Source organism: Ursus maritimus, unplaced genomic scaffold (genome assembly GCF_017311325.1).
Source record: "Ursus maritimus isolate PB19 unplaced genomic scaffold, ASM1731132v1 scaffold_10, whole genome shotgun sequence".
NCBI classification, from domain to species: Eukaryota; Metazoa; Chordata; class Mammalia; order Carnivora; family Ursidae; genus Ursus; species Ursus maritimus.
Window position 1 is genome coordinate 45635038 of NW_024423344.1, and position 23072 is coordinate 45658109.

Consider the following 23072-nt stretch of genomic DNA (forward strand, 5'->3'; position numbering starts at 1 on the left):
TTTTCGCCCTACAGCCTTCCCAGGGCACCAGCCAGAAGTCTTCCAAGGAAGAAATAGCTAGGGGCTTTTTCACCCCTGCTTCCTTCTGGTCTCGTACTACCCTTCTTTCCTTCCCACCTTCTTTCCTTCCCACTAGTTTCCCTAGCACCATCAGGGGACAAACACCCTAAGAGAATACAACTCCGTTCCTTCTCCCAGTCTTAAAACTTATTTGGAGAGTACCGAAGTCTCTGCGCAAATTTTGCGCGCAGTTGCCACGCGCCCGCTTCTGGTATTCAACTTTCCCTACTCTCTTTCTCCTGGCATCTCAACTTTTCCCTCTGCTTAGAACGGGGTACAAAGCGGAACTGCGACAGCGGGTGGAATGATCTTTTCTACCCCGAAACTGACAAGTTACCCCACTCCCGCCCCCTCTCGGTAGATCCTCCCCCAGTGATCGTTCATTAGCATAAAACCGGTCCAGCCAGGCACCGAGTCTCCGGGCCTCCAGGGTTCGCGCGCTTTGCCGGGCTGTCGTAGTAGCCTCGGCACTGGGCATTCAGGTCTGCAGAACATCCCAATGCAAAGCTTGCACCTGTTCAATGCGTGAGCTACTAACCTTTTTAAAAAAAGAAGGAGAAGGAGAAAAAAAAAAAAAGAAAAAGGAAAGAAAGAGGAAAAGAAAAACAGTTTGGAGAGGGAGAGAGGGAAAGAGTGTGCGCTTTAGTCTTCCTTCCCCATCTCTCCAGCTCAGCTTCCAAGAGTCTCAGGCACCCAGTCACCTCCCCCTACAGAAGGAAACCTGCTGGTTCCCTCGCATCTGCCCCGGGGCTAACGTACCCCTTTCTCTCCTTTGCACAAGCTCACATGCGGACACACGCACACGTGCGCGCACACACAGACCCCTCCCCTCAGCGAGCTTCCCCTCAGGGCTCTGGGGCTGAGCTTGCTGCGGGTCTCTCGGGATTGCCCCGGGCCTCTCCGCCTCGGAGGTCTTTCCCCTCCCGACCTCGACGGGGCCCACTCCTGCGACTTCGTGGGCCCCTCATCCGGGCGCGTCTTCCCGCTCCCGAACCCTACGGTCAGGGTCACGACCTCTCCCCGCCCCCGGGACGCCGCTCGGCACCGCCGACCAGGCCCGCCGAGGAACCCGGGCCCGAGGGAGCACACACTCGGGCAGCCGCGCTGAGAGGGGTCTCCAGACGCTGGCGCGGCCCAGGAAGGGGGCTGTGGCTCCTGGAAACGCACCGTCCTCCTCCTTCCCGCCCCCTCCACCCCGAGGCTTGGGGTTCCCGCGTCCCACAGCAGCCAAACCCCTGCGCCCAGGCGAGCGAGGTGCGGACCGGGCGGAAGAGCGAGATCTGGGCAGGGTGAGGTGCCAACTTCTCAGAGGGTCGGGAGCGGCTGGCGAGCCTCGAGGAAAGGGAGGAGAGGGCCGCGCTCTCCAGGGCGCGCGGCTCGCGGGCGCGCGGAGCAAGCGGCGCCAGGAAGGGAGTGAGGGAAGGGTGAGGAGGCGGGAGGGAAGGGACCGCGGGCGGCGGGGCTGCCCCCGCTCTTTACCTTGCGTTGGTGCAGTCATTGTAGAGGGTCTCGAAGTCCTTCCTGGAGATGAGTTTGCAGCGGTTCACTCCGGGCTGGATGGCGCCCAGTCCCCTCAGGATGCGAACCTGTTCCACATTGCACACCACCGGCGTGATCTCCAGCCGCTTCAGCTTGGTGTAGACCGTGTGCAAGCCCCCCACCAAGTGCTTCAGGAACAGGTCGAAAGCCTGGGGCAGGCAGATCAGCTCGCAGCCCTCCACCGTGAAGGAAGCCACTTTGGCCCCCCTCAGATCCACCATTTTGCACTCATTATTCTGAGGGGTGTTTTCCACTGGGGACGGGGTCGAGTACACGGGTTTCCCGGGGAGGGGGCCGCAGCTGCTGCTGCTACTGCTACTGCTGCTGCTGCTGCTGCTGCTACTGCTGCTGCTACTGCTGCTGCTGCTGCTGCTGCCGGTGCTCGCGTTGATGGGGGTGCTGGAGGCGCCGCCGCCGCCAGCGCTAATGCCGCCGCCGCCGCCGCCGCCGCCGCTGCTGCCGCCGCCGCCGCCGCCGCTGCTCGCGGTCGCCAGGCTGGGGTTGCAGTTGCTGCTGCCGCCGCCGCCGCCTCCGTTGCCCGCGCCGCCGCCACCGCCGGTGGAGGTGACTGTGGCCGCCGCCGCCGCCGCTGAAGCGATGGGCTCCGGCCGGAACAGAGTTGGCCCTGAGGACGCCGGGGGCCCGATGGACGGAGCCGGAGACGAGGTCGCCGAGGAGGTGGAGGTGGTGGTGCCGGAGGAGGAAGCAGACGTGGAGATCGGGGGTTGAGGGGGGACCAGCTGGGTCGGAGGGATCAAAGCCGCCGGCACTGCCATGGTCACATATAAGGGGAAACAGAAGAAGGAGAAGCGAGGGGAAAAGTTGCCACACACCCCGGGGAGGGGAAGGGGGGAAAAGGGGGAGAAGGAGCTAGGGGGCAACAACAACAACAACTCTAGGGGAGAACGAGAAGGAGAAAGGGAGAGAAAAGGGGAAAAAAAGGAGGTGAGGGTAAGAAAGAGCGAGTGCAGGAGGGGCGAGCGCGAGAGGCGCTCTGGAGAGAAACGCACAAAAGTGTCCCGCAAGTCGAAATGCGAGTCCTCTCCGGGGGCTGGGATCGGGGGCTGGGGGGGGGGGCGGGGGCGGGGAGGGTCGGCTGTTGTTGTGTGGGTCCCGCTCTAGCACAAAGTTAAGGATGAAGGTGAAAAGGAGGAGGTTTGAAGGACTTGGGTTCTCCCTGGCAAGTACATTGATCAAAGATTGAGAGGGGAATGACAGAGAGAAAATGAGCTGAAAAGTGCAGGCTGCCGGCTGGACGAGTTGTTGTTGTCACACGGTGCAGAGGGGAGGAGCTCCGGAAACTTGAAATACCCTTTGAAGCCGCAAAAACCTCACTCACTAGTATTAACCCAAATTATCCAACCAGGAACTCGGAGCAGACACTCCGAGAGCGCGAGACACAGAGGGAAAGCGAGTGAGGGAGAAAAGAAGGAGGGGAGGGGGAGGACAAGGAAGAAACTATGCGAGGGACGGAGAGGAAAAGCCGGGGACACAGAAGTGGCGATCGGAAAAGGAGAGGGAGATGATCTACTTCTCTTCTTCTACTACCGTTAGATTGCATGCCTAATATTCCATTTCGTCCGCGACGACTCGTAATTTTTTCCAAAACCTTCTAAGCAATCGCCTGCCAACTTAAAGAGGAGCCAGAGCGCTCTGAGCTCTCCGTCAAGGATTTAGGATATATCTCCGCTCGTTTTTTGCATTAAGATATAAATGAAAACACATCCCCTCACTTGATGATTATTAAGAGATTATTTTCAGGAAGATTCACATGTAAGCAAAGCTTATGTTTTCTGCATCTGATTGCTTTACTCTATTTATTAGATTATTTGTTAGCGTAAAGATGGTGAAAATTCCAGGACAGCTTTCAAATTGTGGGGGGGAAAGTCGGTCTGAAGTCACTTAAGAATAATGGAATCCTCTGTATTCAGTTTCTTATTTCCTGATAGATTGTGGAAAGAAAGAAATGCTTGCCATGATGTGGATCGTTCCGAATAACTTCATTTTCACCCCCAAAGCAGGTCAGAAATGCTTACTTTACCTAGAGACTTTAAAGAGATCAGGCATCCTTGAAGATTTAGAAAGTGGAAAAAAAGAAAACACTGTTTTTTTTCTTACTTAAAACTCTGTAATTAATTCACCTGTCTTGCATAGAAGACAACTATCCTCAGACCCAATGCTAATTGCCAGTGTGTTATATGAATAACACATTTTCTTTCGTATTTGAGAAGTTTCAGTGTATTTTGGGAAAGTCCTTTTCAGTTTGTCAGTACAAATGTGTTTTGTAAATAATGAAAAGAACAAAACAAGCTCACTAGTTGACTTGTAAAAGCAGAAAGGGTAGCTGTGCTTTAAAATATTAAGCTGAGTTTAGACTGACTCTCTTCCTCTTTGCCTTCCTCTCTCCTTCTCTTCTCTTTCTAACTTGTTGCATGGAGGTTTTTTTTTTTTTCAAGGATTTTTGACCAACATACAATTTGAGCATAGGTCAAGTTTGTTCTCTGTTTGTATCTCTAAGAATCTGAAATAATTAGGCTTTAATCCTGCCTACACGTGTTTATTAACTTCACAAGATAAAAACAATGCTTTGGCATTGGGCAGATTTAAAAATAAACTATTAGCATCAGGTTCACAGTGTTGGGAAATTTCATAATGAAATTCTGCCATTTTGGTGCTGAAATGATTATCACATTTCTCTTTGTCATTTTAATTCTCTAAACTTTTTGAAGTGTAGTGACAAAAGGTAGTGGAAATATCTACAGAGAAATGTGGCACCACTAATTTGTCTAAGTTGATGCTAAACTTTTTGGGGCACAGCAATTATATCAGGAGGCTTTTCTGGGTCATAAGAATTCAGAAATTGATTGTTGCCAAAAAGTAGATAAACTTCTACAAAGATAGCTGAAGTTTACACAGTTGTTTGGCCTAGTTAGCCAATGTATTTTAATACACTCGGAAATAATTTATATTACTTTTTCACTCCTCCTATCAGTCCTCCAAAATAGGGATTCAATATGTATCATATATATCAAAACACCACATTAAGTGTTTACACATGTTTTGGAAAATATTACCTTTTTTTAAAAATGCCAAATTACTATGTTAGTGAGTGGAGGAGAAGACAATGAGCCCTGAAACACTAATTTTATTTTGGAATTGCATGCACAACTCTAATAAACTCTGATATAGTTTGAAATGCTAAACTACAGTTTCCTCATTTTAAATTCTAGATCCAGAAATAGGAAAAAAATCAGAATTAAGTGCTGAAAATCTGCCCTTACCATTCTCATTTCTCACATTTCCTTAAACTGCCGCTCACCCAATACCTGCCATATTCGGAAGCCACAGGCAGGAAGTAATAATAGCTGACCAAGCCATAATCCCACCCAGCTTCGAAGCAAACTCCAAATTTTCTGCAGGGAATCCTGCACCTCCCAGCACATGTTCCGTGTTGGGGTAGGGCTTGGGGCATTTACCTGCACCTGAATGGGATCTCACTTCCCCCTCACTCCCCATCTCAGGTCTCTAAACCGTTTCTGGGAACTACCACTTGCCCCTTTGATCAAACAATAGGATTAGAAAAAGCATATAATGCAAATTAAGATATGTAAGGGAAAAAACCTCACATATTTTAAGATTTAAGATTCTTTCCTTTTTTCTTTTTTGAGAAATGTTACCAATGATTAGGGCAAACAGTATTTAACAACAGCAGATAAATCAACTCCACAGAGATTTCAAATTCAAAGCTTTTGTCTTGTTTGTTTATTGTTTTACATCTCTGGCTGTTTCAGGTCCTCTCCCTCCATCTCATCTTTTCCAACCTGTACTCAATTTGCATAAGCAAAACTCAAAGTACTGTAACTGATATTAGAAAATTCTCCCTGTGTTTTGTGAAGACGTATTGTGCTGAAATCAATAAGACTGTTTAAAATTCAAAGACCTGCAAATCGTTCTGTTTGTCCTTTGATAGGGCCTGTGCTGATTAAAATGCTACCAAGAAAGCTTAATTGCTGCACTAATTAAGAAGTCTTTAATTTCTTTCCTAGGATGTCGTTTGAAGCTGAGCTTGTACCAGTTCAGGGAAGGTATTTTCTTCCCTCCCTCTGCCCCCTCCTGGCCCCTCCCCTCTCCTCCCCGCTCCTCCTGTGCCCCCAACGACATCCCAATGAATGGGAACTAATAGAGAGAGTGGTCTCAGGTCTCACCATCTATTACTTAACAAAAATCGACACAGGATACAGAGTTCAGTGCAGTATGAAATGCAGTTTTCAGAAGAGCTGTAAGGTTGCAGGAGACAGTGAGGAAATACAGAGTAGCTGTTGCAGCTAAAGTCCCGGTGAATACCTGGATGACAACAGGCACTTTAGCTCGATGATGAGGGCATCCTATTTGGTTAAAAGGGGGCAGTGACAAGGAAATGCTTCTACTGAAACAGGGAAACATACAAATGTATTTTCCAAACCTGTGGTTTAAAAAAGAAGAATAAATCTGTAGGAAGGAGGATTTATAGTTGGGATTTGGTAAGTATCATTTTATTTTATGAGTATAAAATCATGAATTCTATGGGGATTTATTTTTTGACCCTTTTTATAACCCAGGGTGGCATAGCACTGTATTACATCCTTTCCATCCTTTTCTATTGACCTATTTTATTCACTGATTTCTCAAGTGGGGAAACTGACTAAATGATTTCACAAAGCTTTCTCTGTAATCAATAGTCATTTTTTAGGTTTATTCATGCTGCATTATAATTCTGGTAAATGACTGCAAAGCAGAAGATTGTAAGAAAGATACCAATATTGACAAAGCCAAGATAAGTCGTGTCTTTAAATCTTCAGAGTTTCAGTATAGCAATTGATATCATTATTTGAAAGAAAAAGATTGAAAATGCATATTTCATGGAATATAAAAAACAAATGATTGGGTAACTTAAAGACAACACATATCTGCATATGTTTCTTGTATATCTCAAAATTTCCTGAAAGCTTTGAGTATCCTCTTTTTATAGCATCACTAAGTGAAACAGAAACAATTTGGGCATATGCACAAAGGCAACAAGAAAAGGTTCATTACAATTTTATTCTTTTAAGTTTTTCCCAAGTTCTATTAGAAGCATGCACAGAAAAAATACAGATATATACTCCAGATATATACTGAATTCCTTTCAGTGACAGGACAAGGAGATAACACGCTTAATAGATTCAAAGGGAGATTTGCCATTCCGAGCACGACGTCACTCTAATTATGTTTACTCTAATTGAAAGCAAGGTTTTTTGGAATCTGAAATTACTTTCAGAATTTTTTTTTAAATAATGCAAGTGGATCAAATGTTGATCACAAGCATTTCAATCTTTCAAAATGTATTGGAAAATTAAATGAAAAGTGGAGTTTGGTACAAACAATGCCCCAGGGCAAAAAACAACTAACACTAGATTTTCCAGTCCAGCCATAACACAAATCAATTTGAGCACACGTCTATGGCCAGACTGCCAGATTGTTATGACTGCTAATTCACTCAATCAAAGAGTGCATTAGCACACCCGGCACAAATAGCTTTCACAATAGAGTGCACTTCTGAACAATTCTAAGATATATCACAACGGAGAAGTAAAAAGGAAGATCATTTTTACATCTGCATATTTACTAATGGACCTGTTTCCTTAATAGGAAACAGAAAAAAAAAAAAAGACTGAGATAAACTTCAGGCAGAGGTTTATTAAAGAGCTATCCAAGTTTGGCAAATCTAGAAAGATATCAGGGTACCAGGAGTTCACTGACTTTGTTAAACGTTTCTCAGGAGAGAGTCCAAAATTGATGATTGCACTTCAGTAGTAAATCATTGAAGATGGAGAAATTATGCCAAGTAACTCTCTCAAGCCTTTTTAACTTAGACATTCGGCCTCACCAATCAGCTCAGCAGATAAACTTTGACTGCCTTAAGCACAGACTTCTCTACTTCTATGCTTTCTGCCTCTGCCTTCCCCACTTAGGGTTCCAACTTCTGACTTTTAGTGACTCTCACTTCCACAGTCTTCCGCTCTTTTCCAATTCCCTGCCTCTCCTCAAGAACAAGGAATAAGGCTTTTATCTCACGGATACACTCTCTAATCAGGCGCAGAGAGCTCGGTGATAAATTACCCAAAGGACAGAAGGTGGGGAAGTGAAGGTGAACACACTATAACTTGAAGCACTCAAACTTTACATTACAAACTTCCGTCCTTAATAAAGAAGTGGTTTAAATGGTTATAAATAACTTTGACCTGTTTTACAGCATAGAAATGCATGGACTGTATATATGCTTACTGAATGCATATAGTAATTATCTATTCATATTCCTGTTTGCATAGATCTCACAGCCAAATGGTAGGATTTGTACCACGGCTCCTCTTTCCTGAAACTTCTATCCTCACCTCCTTTTCTCCTGGTTCAGAATGAAGGTGACGTGTAGCCAAAAATACTCTGCTGGCTATGGAGCGTATTTTAAGAAGTCTCGAAACCCATGCCAGGGAAGAGAGAGGGTAATGGCAAAGAGAAGAATAGTTACAAAGAGAAGAAAACAATCATCCTAGAATTGTTTTCCTGACTCCAAACTACATCATTTCCATGACAGGCAGTCAACTCTCCCTGATAATTTAGTTATACTTGTCCATCACTCCTTACTTCCAGTGTAAGTGTCCTAATTCCATCTGTGGGTTGGTATTGAGTTGCACAGCCAAATATTCGATAAAAAAACAAACACAGTGAGATCATTTTAGAGTTGGACTGTAAAAGGAAGCAGCAACAAGAATAATATAAATTGAGATTACTTCCCTTCATCTCTTCAGTCAGGCCATTGTGAGGGGAAAAGCAGACTGGATTGAAGTAAGGTCAAAAAGTCAGGCAGACATTTGAATCCCCAGTTTTCTAATAAATATTCTACCTTCAATTGTACCTTTTAATATGAGGCATTTTCTACTTGTCATACATCTTTCTCTTTAAATATCCCCAACTTATTTTCCTCTAAAGAAGATCAGTGTTAAGACCTATGAATTGCTTAAGGGATGCATAGCTAGGAATGGGGGTGGGGAAGAAGTTGTATGTAGTATAAATGCATGTTCAATATTAAAACATGAATTATTGTATAATTTTGTAATGTTAGGAGAAATGTATTAAACTCGATTTAAAAACTTTATATTGATTGACTGCTTTCTTGTTGTAATTTATTATCTTAGTCTTTTTTCCTCTTTGCTTTATTAAGTAAAAGAAGACATCATTGTCTGACAAATAGCCTATAAAAATTGTCCTATTTGAAGTCAGAAATTTCAAGGATTGTTAGAAAAGAATAAACTGTTTATTTATTTATTGCCCTTCAGAACAAAGAGTTTTTTTTAAAGTTGAAAGAATAACAATTGCCACCTTCCAGCCCGAGATCTTGTATGTCAAGTTTCAGCCCAGAGCAAATTTTTACAACAAGTTATAAACCCCCTGTAACAGAGGGTTTATTATAATGGAAGTGCTGACACAACCTTAACTATAGCGTTGTAAACGGCTATGCTATAATATCCATTAAGCAGAAAGAAAAATAAGCTGGCTGATCAATAATTTATACAAAGAGTACCAACTGCAGACATAATAACTGTAATGTTTGCAAAGCAATCTCTCTGCTCTCCAGGCTTAACAGTAAACGCAAACTAGCAACGCTGTTAATTTCCAACTCCTACAGATAAGAATACAAACAAATTACTTAAAATTATATTTTGCTCAACATTTAGCATGCCTCGATGGGATAAAATAAAATTTAATTATGATGCAACTTGTGCCGGATGCAAAGCTGTTTTGTTTTCCAGCACATTTTATTATGAAAGGACATTCATTTGGAACATCAATTATGGGGAAATAGTATGTTTCAATGAGTTGAGTTGGGTCAGGCAGGCTCTTCTAAGAGTTATTCAGACATGGAAACAGATTGACACTGTTTAACTTCAAAGAAAGTTACAGGGCTTTACAGAGCCACAACCTGAAATACAATACTGCAAGCTCTGATCCGAGTCAACTGTCAGTAAAAACACACCTTGTCATTAGAGTTCATGGGAAAAAAGACGCTGGCTTGGAAAATGTGGCCATCATTAGCATCCAGTGACTCTTGGAGTGCTCAATTAACGGTGAGCCTCATATGCATGGAAGCAAGATGTGTCATTTCTACCTAATAAATGTGGATCATAAAGTGTGAGCATTATTTTCTTTTCTGGAAAAATTTTAAAAGTAGATTTTCGTAGTTGTCCGTATTTATTACTGCCTTGCTTTTTATAATGTCCACGTGTGTGGAGTGTGTCATTTTGATATTTTTGTTCTTGTAGATGGCTTTTAAAGCAGAAAAAGATTTGAGAGGTGTCAAAGAAGGAAATACAAGAATTGAAGGATCCCCAAACGCCCACTATGTACATACTCAAGGTTGAACCAGACTGTACATTTCTAAGGTTCACATCTCCATCAGTCTTTTTTGTCTGTTCATTTCCTGGGGGGGTGTGGAACCCAGTAGAACGAAGAGACATTGCTATCAGAGTTGTAAAATGGTGTATTACCCTGTGAGCAATTGCACTTGGAAAGGAACCAGTAATTTATATGAGAAGTGTTTAAGATTGCCTGCTCACCCAGTGATCCATGCCAGGTCAGTTCCAGTAATGCCAGAAAACAAAAGGAGGTGCACATCACCGGGAAAGAGACACCTCATATGCCTTAAGAGCTTGGGAAGGGGAGCACTAAAATGCCATTTTCTCAAATGAACTGGTCATTACCATTTAAAATCCTGAGGAGCTGTGGGACTGGGGAGGAGAGAAAGAATTTTTCTTTTGATTTAACAGGGCTCTGAAGTACTAGTTTTAAGGGGGAGGTGTTTTGTTGTGATTGTCTCAGCCCTGTGCTTTAGCAAAGGTGAAATCCTGAAACAAAGGTGCATTTTAAAACAATGGAATGGAAAAGGATGAACACAATGGCTCTGAGAATGTAATTGGCCCATTTTAAACTTAGTAATGAACTGTTTTGAGCATTACCAGTACAAATAGTAATACCTCTCTGCTAGCAATGCCTATGCCCGGCTCTAAGTTGTTGTTAATTTTTTACTTGAATAGATTTTACTAGATCAACCCTTTCTCCACCAGTTTTCAGGAGACGACTATGGATACTGACAGGATGTTATGTAAAAAACCACTTTTTTTTTTTTTTAAGATTTTATTTAGGGGTGCCTGGGTGGCACAGCGGTTAAGCATCTGCCTTCGGCTCAGGGCGTGATCCCAGCGTTCTGGGATGGAGCCCCACATCGGGCTCCTCCGCTAGGAGCCTGCATCTTCCTCTCTCACTGGCTGTCTTTCTCTGTCAAATAAATAAATAAAATAAATATAAGTAAATAAAATAAATATAAATAAATAAAATCTTTTTTTTTTATTTATTTGACAGAGAAAGACAGCCAGTGAGAGAGAGAGAGCACAAGCAGAGGGAGTGGGAGAGGAAGATGCAGGCTCCTAGTGGAGGAGCCCAGAACGCTGGGATCACGCCCTGAGCTGAAGGCAGATGCTTAACCGCTGTGCCACCCAGGCACCCCTAAAAACCACTTTCTAAGAATTCTTCGCAGGCCTCCTTCTTCTTGTTTAACATAATCAAAGTGCAGGCTCTGAGCAGTCTACGGGGGCACTGGGGGACAGGTTGCACCACTGCCATCCTCAGGCACGTGCTTTCCCCATGTATTGTAAAGTCATTTTAGTTTTGAACTAGAGTTCACTTCATTCACATGTCCAGCATACCTTCCCTTGTGTATTTAGAGAAGGAACTAAAGAAAAAGACCATTTCCTATGTAAGTCAGAATTTATAATTTACCAATTGGCTCAAGATAGAGCACATCCAGGAATCTTCACAGATTTATCCCTATGTATTGTAAATTTCATGCATTTCGATGGGTAAGGCAATTATCGTATGCTTTCACACTTGTTGATATGTTTCTCTTCAGGTGGCCTCAAGTCATTCCTACTGCTTTTGGATAGCTAGGATAATGCTTAGCACATGTAGGATGGTCAGTAAAGTTCAGCTGGGTAATTAAAACTGTTTCTATATTATCCACCCATTTCCTTTGTCCCCAGATCGTCTAGACTGCTCCTTCCTTAAATCATATATTACTTGATTCGGAGCAGGATATTGAAGACTCACACAATTTTAAATATGCTCATATTTTGTTCTACTGTACAACTAATTTAGGGAAATTCTTGAGGCAAAATCCAAAGATACTAGATCAAATACCTAGAAAAGAGAAGCTTAGCCCTGTAACTCTGGGACTCATACAGAAAAAAATCTTTTCTTAGTCATCGGAGGAGCCATTGGGAGTGTTCACCAAGAATGGAATATAAGTGGTAGTATATTCTGATGTCCTGCTGCAGATGATGAGGGAATGCAAGTTCGTATGTGAAACACAGAAACCTCTCCCGTGCAGAACTGCAGCCAGGCTCTCACTACCAAATCCATTAGATCCATCCTTATATATACCTGATCTTGCAAAAGAGGAAACGGACATATTTTTTTTTTTTTTGTTAAAATAGGGGAACTTGCCTTTATACTCACAGCTAAATTGATGCTGAAGCCAGGAATTAGATTCAAGTCCTCAATGAAGTTTATTTTTGCCCCCAACTATTCTCGAAGGAAACCTTTTTGAGGTAAGGAGAGGAAATAATTTTTATCACTTCGTATATAAGGAGACTGAAAAAATAATAGACTGGCACAGCTGAATCTGGCCTCATGGTTCTCTGCCAGTTCCTGGCACTATTTAATGAATTTCTCTACACCCTCACAGAGCTCTCGATGTGTTCTCAGTTGCTGCTTAGATGTATGCACTTACGTGCTACAAGGCAGCACGATGAGGATGGAGAATCCTGAAAAAGACTTGGGGGAAATACTGTTACTTCAGGAATAAGATTTTGAGATCTAGAGAAATACTCCACTAATGTGTTGAAAAGTTAGTCAAAGTGCAAAAACCCCTGGGGTTCCTCGACTTTTGTGACTACCTCTGGCTTCCTTTGATTAGAAAATGGCAGCATCTACCAGTAAAAGTCATTTGTTGAAGTGCTTTGCAAAAGCAGGCATGAAACCAGCAGTTGATTGTGTAAACACATTACTTATCTGTGGTCTCTTACCAGCCTTAGTTTGCTTTTCCAAAGGGGACCATCCAACCTCTTTCTCCTATCCTTTTTCATCCTGACTTCAAGTGAGGCCACTCTACTTCTTTTCCAAGAGATGATTCAGGGATCACTCACAGCTATTCCCAACAGAGCAATAGCACAGGCCTCCTGCTGCCCCATTTAAATTGTCTGAACTGCGTGGCTTTTTCATTTACTCTCCCTTTAGAGTGAGGCTACAAAGTAGAGAAAACTTGAATGGCCTTGTATCTTCAAAGAAGCGCCTTGAGCTCTGGAATGCAACAAAGTGGGAGAAACCACTGAACACCAGGAAATGTCAACAATGAGGCGGGAATGCCTGGGCAGGTGGATTGGGGCCTTACCCTAGGCATTCTCTAGGACAAGGCAACTGACTCAGCCAAACAAGAAAATGGGTCTTTTTCTCACAGAAACAAATCTGACTGATGTTGAAACACACCGATAATAGCAGTGAATAAATTCGAACATATGCTTACCAGGGAGTACTTTGTTATATTTTTATGTAAGAGATTTGATTGACACATTGATGATAGTTCTTAGTAAAGAAGAATTAAAATTTCCAGTAGTCTGAACATTTTGGTCCTAATGGGAAGCTTTAGAACTTGACTGAAAAAAGCATTAAAAAAGACCTAAGATCAAACCCGTTTCAATAGCTAAAATGCATTTACACTTATTTGTAGTCTATTTAAAGGAAAGCAATGTTTCCAAATGCCATATGCCAATGGTAGCCATTGGAAGCTTAATTACTTCTAAACATCGAATATAAAAGTAAAGAATTAATAATGTATAATTGTAAACTTCCTTGTAACTATAATAAGTTTTAGGTGGCGTATCCAGTAACTAAACAAATGGCATTTTATATGCAAATGTAAAGAGAGAAACTCTTGTCTTCAATGTTATTTTTTATCTTAATATTCAGGAATAATCTTTATCAGTTTCTTAGCCGAAGCGTTCTAATAAATCTGATTGCCCGTTGAATATCCAAAGAGAGCCTCCCAATCAGGAATTGTCAAAAGTAAATGTGCAAAGTTATGTATATTCGATTTATGACGTTAATATTATTACCTATCATAAGACATTTAAAATCAATGTCAAAGTAGCGCTGCCTTTGAAGTCTTCCAAATGTATACAGCACTTACGCCGAGCCTTTTTTAAAAGAATATTTTCTATGAAAATATGCTTATATTTTTACAGTTTGATTAGCTATTATTTTAATAATAAGATTACTAAAATATCTTTTTATAGTTTAGCTACACAGGAACAGTTTCAAGGAACTGCTTTACACAGACACACACACACACACACACACTGATTTTCAGAATTTTCTAAGTAGCAATTATTTTCTTTATATTTATAGTCTATAACACACGGTATTTTTGGTATCCAAAAAATACTTACTTTTTGTTTCTACCTAAGTAATTTTAGTCTGAAAGCACTTGCTAATCATAACAACACAGCAAAAGTTTGTTTTGTAAATATTTTACTTTACTATCAGCCTTTGTTTTCTGATACAATGCTTTAAAAATATCCTCTGTTGTATAAAGGACATTGTTGCAAAAAGGCAGCTCAAAACTTGTCCTTCCCTTCCTTTCATTGATCTGTTGCCTCTTAGGTAATATGAACAGCTGTCTCCAGCTCCCCCACAAGCGAGCTGAACATAATAATAAGGTAGTGTTACTGGCCTGTATCTATGAATGATTCTGCAGAGCGCGCCAGTTCTTTGCTTCTAAAGATGAGGTAACAAAGATACCACAGAGAAGAAAACTGGTTACCAAAAGCCAGGGCTTCTGACTAAGGTTTAGTTATTTCTCTGCTAACCACTGAGTTTCTCTTTCAGTTGGGTTTCCAATAAGGTGAAGGTGCCCTCTGTAGGAGACTCCCAGTAAATGCTGCTTCTTTATATTTGGGTGACAACATACAAGTTCCCCCCCTTTCCAATTTATAAACAAACAAACAAACAAACACAGTACTCCATGCTAACGCAAGTTTGAACTCTTTATAAATCCTAGAGGGAAATTAGTATAAAGCTCATAATCAGCTATGTAAATCGAGTGTCTTTTCAAATGAGAGAAATTCAACACTGAGAAAGCTGTTACAGCACATCGGTGTTTGATATTTACTGACATTGTGTATGTAATAGGATGGGTCTTATACATTTAGCCGTGTTGTTGAAAGCAGAAAGACAGAAAGTCTTGGCAGAGTTCAGTGAAAAGTGGATCTAAACAGAAGAATCCACATGCAGAGAGACACATTCACCACCTAATAAATACACCTCCCCAAAAGGTCTTCTTATCTTCCCTTCTTATAAAGGTTACCATAATGCAGATTCATTATCAGTCCCACTGGGTAGCATATAGCTTGGTAAGAAATTGCTTTTGTTAGCATGCTCATAGAAAGAGATTAGCTATTTCATCAGATCTCTTGGGGCTATTTGAAATTTTGGGAATTCTCTGTGTAATTTAAAATGGAAGTTAAAGCCAATGTGAATAGACTAGGGAAAATCTCACAAATTACACCTCTCCATCTGGAAGTTTCCTCATCACTCATTGCAAAAGTACAAGCTGAAATCACATTTGTTACAGGCAGGAGAGATTTCATCAGTGATGATGCAATTATGTGTATATTAATGTTTTAATAACTAAGCATTTTGGTTGCAAAGAAAAACCTAAAATTTAAATGCCCGTTAGGGTTTGGTTTTAATTTTTGGTCTTTAGTGACTTTGCATATTATTTAGAGTCTATCACTGAATCCATCTATTTACATTCTTTGGACTGTGACTTCAGCCTCTATGGAATGTGTGTAGGAGTCTAGTATCACCTGTATTGCAAATTAGGGGATGAACCAGTGGGCATGGGAGTGTAAGAGAAGAGAGTATCTGCCTCCTTTTACCTATCCATCTACTTTTGTCCTTTACTATCAGTTCAAACATCCCTTCTCTGTGAATCTATGTTCCCATAGTGTGGGGTGGTATGTACCTCAAGGACAACAACATTTATGGAGCAATTACTATATGCCAGGCACTGTGTTAAATGCTTTATATAGGTTATCTCATTTAATCTTCCTAACACACAAGAAAGACAGGCAGTTATTATTATCCCAAAACAAAAATGAGCAAAGTGAAGCTTGAGAGGTTAAATTTCAGTCCACTCCAGGCCTGATCTCTTCTCCACGACAATACACTCCCTTTTGATCTCACTTACTTTCCCACCTATCTTTCACATGCTCAACTTATCTGTGTCCCTGTCTTCCTAACACAGCAGCCTAGTGAATCCCTAACCGGGACTAATGCGGCAATCTGCTATCCCTCTGGATGACTGAGCATTGCTAAAGACTGTCCCATAGCTATGCAGATTGGTAGCCTTAATTATTCATGACTCTTAGTTACAAGCTTTAAATTTAAGCCAGTTTATCTAGAAAGGGTGTTGAAGAAGTTCACATCAGCACGTTAATAGGAGGTCAAGGCTCCAGTTAGTCTTAGTGATAACTGCAACCAGAGATTTCAAGCATCCTTATATTATCTCTGATCTCCGAGGACACATTTTTCAGCGTTGTCTTCCCCCAGTTTCTTGGTCTAGAGTCTTTCATACAGCTGGATTCACGGTGCCTAGCAGCACCCGTACTCTGTGCTCCTAGCTCTACCACCACAGATGCGCTGAGATTAGCTTTCTTGATCCCTGAGGTCCAAAATCCAAGAATGGGCTCTGAATGGGTCACTCTGGGACATACATACATTTCTGGGTGAAGAAACCCGTCAAGGGCAGTATCAGCTAGTGATTAAGAATGTGTGGGATGCGAAACGAGACACCTGGGATTTAAAGCGTGGACTGTGTGTGACTAGGGACGAGTTTACAACCCACTGCCTCGATTTCGTTATCTGTAAGAAAGGAGATAGTAATTGTATCTACTTCATTGCATTGTAATGATGATTAAATAAGTTCATATAAAAGACTTTGAATAGTTCCTGATTCTGAGTGTGTTAGTTACCACCGATCATTCAGGCCTTAGGATTGGTTCTGGTTGTCATAGATATCCATTCACAAATCAAGCCCTGTAGCCAGTGAGGCAAAAGAACTTAGCATTGAAGTTAACACTTGAGGGACATGTTTTTTTTGGTTGGGGGGGGCTGAGAAATTTTCTAGAACGGGGAGACTTTTTCAGGTGAATGATTGAGGAGTGCTTGACAATCGCCAGATGCTTGTTATACAACCATGAAATAATGTGATCTTTTATACCATTAGAGGGCCATTCATCTATCTTATGTGCCCTTGATTAGTTTTATCTCCCCTTCCCCTCAGTGATCATTCTAAAACTTGCTCAAGTGCTAAACCCAACTCCTCATGTACTAGATCCATATTCTGCAATGATAGTCCTATTGCAACAGAGTATTTAAGATAATCAAGTTTTCACCGTTTCTTGCTGGGATTTTTGCCAGAGGCTCCTGGCTGACTCTCTTTCCTGATCTTGCCCTTCATCCATTCACATTATTGCCAGATCCACACTGGGAACATGGGTGTACGGTCTTTAATAGAAGTCTGTTCACACAATCCATATACTTAAACTCTTCAGTGGCACCTCTTCACCTCCAAGGTAGGACCAAGCATGACCTAGAAGACCTTTTCTATCTCCTTTGTTTTGTATTTTAATACTCCCAGGAATAATTTTTATTTTAGAACGTCTAAAGTGCTGAATTTGTAAATTAAATCATGCTGCTCCTGTGATGAAAGTACTTCCATTCCTTCTCATTAGATACTGGACAGAATTCTGTTCCTTTTCTTCATAGTATTGTTCATAACTTGTAATTTTACACTAGGTTGTTTACTTTTTTATTGTGTGACTACTTTTACTAGTACTAAGTTCCTTTAGACTTTTCTATTTCATTCCTTCTTGTATTCTCTGTTTAGTATAGTGGTTGGAATATAGAAGGTAAGCAATGTTCTTTGAGTGATAAATGACCTACTAGTAGTAATATGAATAGACCATGTTGTAGCACATGTCTGAGTTCTTGCTTATGACTGTCTCTTCCAACATTTATTTGCTTAGCTAATTCTATCTCATCCTTTAAGAATTCTTTCCAAGAAAGATTCTCTAAACCTACAAGAAAGTGGACTGTTTCATATCTAAGCTCTTGCATTATTCTGTGTATGTCTCCATTTTATTATTTGTTAGATTTTATTGATAGCACCTGTCTTCATTAAGGACAGGGAACAGGTCTCACTCATCTCACCATCACTCAGCATGATGCTTAACATAAAACAATCCTCAAGTTGAACTTTGCTTCCTTTAAGATGCACATTAAACCCCACCTGAATGACCAAGCAAGTTTTAAATTAATGAAGTAATATTCTCCACTTTCTTTAAGAATATATTATTTAAATAATTATATTCTACCTCTTCTTTAATAACTTCCCTGAGAATATCCTTTTTGTCTTCTTATTGTTTATCTACTATTCAGCTGTTAAACTGTTATATTATAAAACTTTAAAAATTATTGCCTTGAACTGCTATTTTTACTTTGAGCAGTTTAAATTTTGAATGGGTTTATATCTCCTTTTTTCATCTCACCAGCTGGAGAATGGGGGATTTTGTCCTTGTAAATCCTAGGAAAAAGCACATATGCATATAATAAGCACTTGTTCATTTCAATCAATTTGGATAAATTTGAAGTATGTGTAAATTCAAGACATTTAGAATATCCTGTGTACTATATTGGTTAGCGTTTTTCTGCACTATAATACAACCCAGAACTTTTGGCTTAAAAAAACCCCACTATTTCATTTAGTTTGTGCTTTGTGGGAGGGCTGAATGGTACTTCTGGTCTCAGTCAGCTCAGCTGGTTTGTATGGTCTACAATGGCGTCATTACATGTCTGGTGATTAGCATATTGCCATTGTAATTGATGCTGGAGTTTTACCAGGCAGGTGTGTTTGCTGTGAATATTCTTGTACATGTTAACTTGTGGACACATGCAAAACATTCTGTAGGTGCTATGGGTTGCATCATGTCTCCCCCAAATTCACATGCTGAAGTCTTAACCACCAATGTGACTGCTTTTAGACATAGCGGAGAAAGTAACTAGGTTAAAGGAAGTTATGAAGTTGGAGTCTTAATCAGATTGGATTGGTGGCCTTATAAGCAGAGCAAGAGAGATCTCTCTCTCTCTCCCCACATGCATGCAGAGAAAAGGCCGTGCACAGTGAGAAGGTCAGGGAAAGAGTCCTCATCAGAAACCCAACTAGCCAGCACCTTGATCTTGGACTTCCCAGCCTCTAGGACTGTGAGAAACAAAATTCTGTTGTTCAAGCTAGCCAGTCTATGGTATTTTGTTATGGTCACCTGAGGAGTCTAAGACACTAGGGTACGTACCTAAGAGTGGACTTGCATGCTAATAAGGTATACATATATTTAAATTTATTAGACAGATCAAATTGTTTTCCAAATTATTATATCACTTTAAATCTCAAAAGTTGTTCTATATTCTTCCCAACTGCTGATATTCTAGAACTTTTGAAATTTTGCCAGTTAGGTGTATATGAAATGGAAATCAATGGCAGTTTTAATTTACAGGTCCTCATTACTAAGATTGGGAATTTTCTCATATGGTTTTTGGACATCTGGATTTTGTCCTTTTTTCTTTCTTTTTTGTTTATATCATGTTTTTTCCATCATAAAAAGTGTACTCTTTAATTCCCATTCTTTATTTCCCCCATCCTTCTACCCACCTCCCCTCTGGTAACCATCAGTTTGTTCTCTACAGTTAAGAGTCTGTTTCTTGGTTTGTCTCTCTCTCTTTTTCCTTTTGCTTGTTTGTTTTGTTTCTTAAATTCCACATATGAGTGAAGTTATAGGGTATTTGTCTTTCTCTGGCTGACTTATTTCACTTAGCATTATACTCTCTAGCACCATCCTTGTTGTTGCAAATGGCAAGATTTCATTCTTTTTTATGGCTGGATAATATTCCATCATATATAGACATACCATTTCTTTTTTATGCATTGATCTATGGATGGACCTTTGGCTGCTTCCATAGTTTCACTATTGTAAATAATGCTGCAATAAACACAGGGGCATGTGTCCTTTTGAATTAGAGTTTTGGTATTTTTTTGGGTAAATACCTGATGGTGCAATTACCGGATTGTAGGGCCATTCTATTTTTAAGTTTTTTGAGGAACCTCCATACTGTTTTCCACAGCGGCTGCACCAGTTTGCATTCCCATCACTGGTGCATGAGGGTTCCTTTTTCGCCACATCCTTGCCAATGCTTGTTGTATCTTGTGTATTTGGTTTTAGCTGTTACAGCTCCATCCAGGAGCCATTCAGGTGTTAGGTGATCTCTCATCGTAGTTTTGATTTGCATTTCCCTGATGAAGAGTGATGTTGAGCATCTTCTCATGTGTCTGCTGGCCATCTGCATGTCTTCTTTGGAGAAGTGTCTGTTCATGTCTTCTGCCCATCTTTTAATTGGATTATTTGTTTTTTGAGTATTGAGTTGTATCAATTTCTTATGTATTTTGGATACTAACCCTATATTGGATATGTCATTTGTAAAATCTTCTCTCATTTGGTAGGTTGACTTTAGTTTTGTTGATTGTTTCCTTTGCTGTGCAGGAACTTTTATTTTGATGTAGGCCCGATAGTTTATTTTTGCTTTTAACTCCCTTGCCTCAGGAGACATATCCAGAATGCGAGATTACTGCCTGTGATTTCTTCAAAGATTTTTATGGTTTCAGGTCTCACATTTAGGTCTCTAATCCATTTTGACTCTAGTTTGGTGTATGGTGAAAGAATGTGGTCCACTTTCATTCTTTTTCATGTGGCTGTCCAGTTTTCCCAACACCATTTGTTGAAAAGACTGTCTTTTCCTCATTGCATATCCACTCCTTCTTTGTTGAAGATTATTTGACTGTACAATTGTGGATTTATTTCTGATTTTTCTCTTCTATTCTATTGATCTATGAGTCTATTTTATGCCCGTACCATACTGCTTTAATTACTACCACTTTTAAATGTAACTTGAAATCTAAAATTATGATACCTCCAGTATTGTTTTTCTTTTTCAAGATTTCTCTAATTGAGGTCTTTTGTGGTTTCATACAAATTTTAGGGTTGTTTGTTGGACATTTGAATTTTTTTTCTTCTGTCAAGTGTCTGTTCTTTTGCCCATTAAAATTTTTACCATTTATGTGCTCTCTTTTTGATGTATAGAATTCATTTATTTATTCTGAATACTAATTCTTTGGCAGTATGTGTTGAAAATATATTCCCCCCTGTCTGTTGCTTGTATTTTCATTTTCTTTGTGACAGTTTTTGATGAACAGACATTCTTAATTTTAATGTAGTCAAATTCCTATTTTTTTATAGGTTTCTCATTTTGTGTCTTGCATAAGAAATTTTCCCTACTCTAAGAACACAGAATTATTCTTTAGGTTTTTTCTGCAATTTAGTGGTTTTTTTTATACACGGAAGTCTTTAATACAGTGGAAATCAATGGGTTTAACAGCAGAGATACTGGGGTGGAGAGAGGTGAGCAAAAGTGTTGTTACTGGCACCTAGTAAGTAGAGGTCAGAAATGTTGCTTAATATTCTACAATGCACAGGGTAGCCCCTCACAACAAAGAATTATCTGAACCGAACTGTCAACAACTATGCTAAGGTTGAGGAATCCTTGGAATAGTGGTTTGTATAATATAACTTTAATCACTATTATTAAACACTATGTGTGTGCTTTAAAAAAAAAAAGTGTACTGTACAATTGTAGATTTAATTGGTTTCTGCATTCAATGTGCTTCTTTAAGTCAATCTTGTTAATTTTGTGGTTTGTACTTTCATAATCTTACTGTTTTTTTGACTACATAATTTATCATTATTGAGAGAACTGTGCTAAAATCTCCCAGCTTGTGGACTGATCTCATTCTTATAGTTTTTATAGTTCTGTCTGCTCTTGCTTTAAATAGTTGGAGGCATATCAAAGTGCCAGGAACCAGCTGGAAAAGGCTCAAACTGGCCAAATCTGGACCAATTTCAGCATGAAAATAAAGACTAATACATGGATTACAATTATTTAAATAAATAAAGTAATAAATACATAATCTGGGTAGAAGAAAAGGCTTCTTCTTACAATGGAATGACACTTTGTGACTGTAGAGGGACTAATGGAGTGCTATTGGCAGCCATCACAGTGCTGCTTGATTCAGGTGAGTTAGGAATGGATATTAAAGACAAGAGAATAAAATTCAAAATTTAAAAGGTAGTGCAAATAAAATCACAAAATGAGATGATAGGTATAAATACAAAAATATTAATGATTCCAATACCCTTGCTTCCTCAGCTGTCTGCTCAGCCAACCCTCGCCCCACCACCACTCTCTGAGCCTCACTGTGTCCTCAGTCCCACCAGTCTCTGACACTCCTTTGAACTCCAAACACACCACCACTTTTTTGATTCCCCCACATTTTTTCCTCCTTGTCTGTGTTCCACAAGAAGAAAAGGGAAGGGCAAGAGGAAGAAGGCTGCAAAGTGCTCAAATGTGAAGCAAAAGTTGATCTGAATTTGTAAATGCCTCACACTGAAGCAGGTGTCAGTGCTTGGCTTCTATCTCAAATTTCTGCTTCTCCTGTACTTACTGCTCTCAGAATATCTTACTTAGTTGTTTTTCTTTTTTTTTTAAGATTTATTTTATTTGAGAGAGAGAGGGAGAACCTGCAAGGAAGCAGGGGAAGGGGCAGAGAGAGCCGGAGAGAGAGAATCCTCAAGCAGACTCCCTGGTGAGCATGGAGCCCAACTCCGGGCTAGTTCCCAGGACCCTGAGATCATGACCTGGGCTAAAATTAAGAGTCAGATGCTCAACCAACTGAGCCACCAAGGTGCCCCTATAATTTTTTATAATTAAAAAATATGTCTGCACTTTATTTACAGGATCTGAGAATGAGTCATACTGTGGTAGATCTGCAGGCATATTCCCTCCTGCCCCTCTTCCTGCTTCCCAGAATTTGCCTCAGTATACTAACCCAGGCGCTTCGGAGTACTACATGGACTTAGGGGTATAAAGAATCTTGGCATTCTTATTTGGAATGCCGAGGCAGAAGTATAAGCTCTCACTTTCTCTGCGGGGAGCACTGGGGGGGACTGTGGTCCCGATTGCTTTTGGAAGACAGTCTGCAGTCCTGTTGGAAAGGTGACTTGCAATGAAGCAGATATCCTAGACAGCAGCACCAAAAGAAGGAGCCGTTACTAAATCCAGCAACCATGGAGCCTACCCTATCTCTGGACTTTCAATCACTGGGGCTAATAAACCCACCATGT

The 23072-nt window shown here is 40.7% G+C and overlaps 1 protein-coding gene across 1 annotated transcript in view; it reads right to left on the minus strand.

The window, feature by feature from the left end:
• DACH1 (dachshund family transcription factor 1) overlaps nt 1-2629 on the minus strand; it is a 413621-nt gene extending 410992 nt beyond the window's left edge. Inside the window, exons 1-2 of the mRNA XM_040623452.1 lie at nt 2033-2629; nt 1-8 (exon numbers count right to left, since the gene is read on the minus strand). The exon at nt 1-8 is cut by the window's left edge and continues 533 nt beyond it. Of these exons, the coding sequence (XP_040479386.1) occupies nt 1-8; nt 2033-2375 (351 nt within the window). The 5' untranslated portion in view covers nt 2376-2629. The remainder of the gene's footprint in view (nt 9-2032) is intronic.
• Between the last annotated feature and the right edge of the window lie 20443 nt (nt 2630-23072).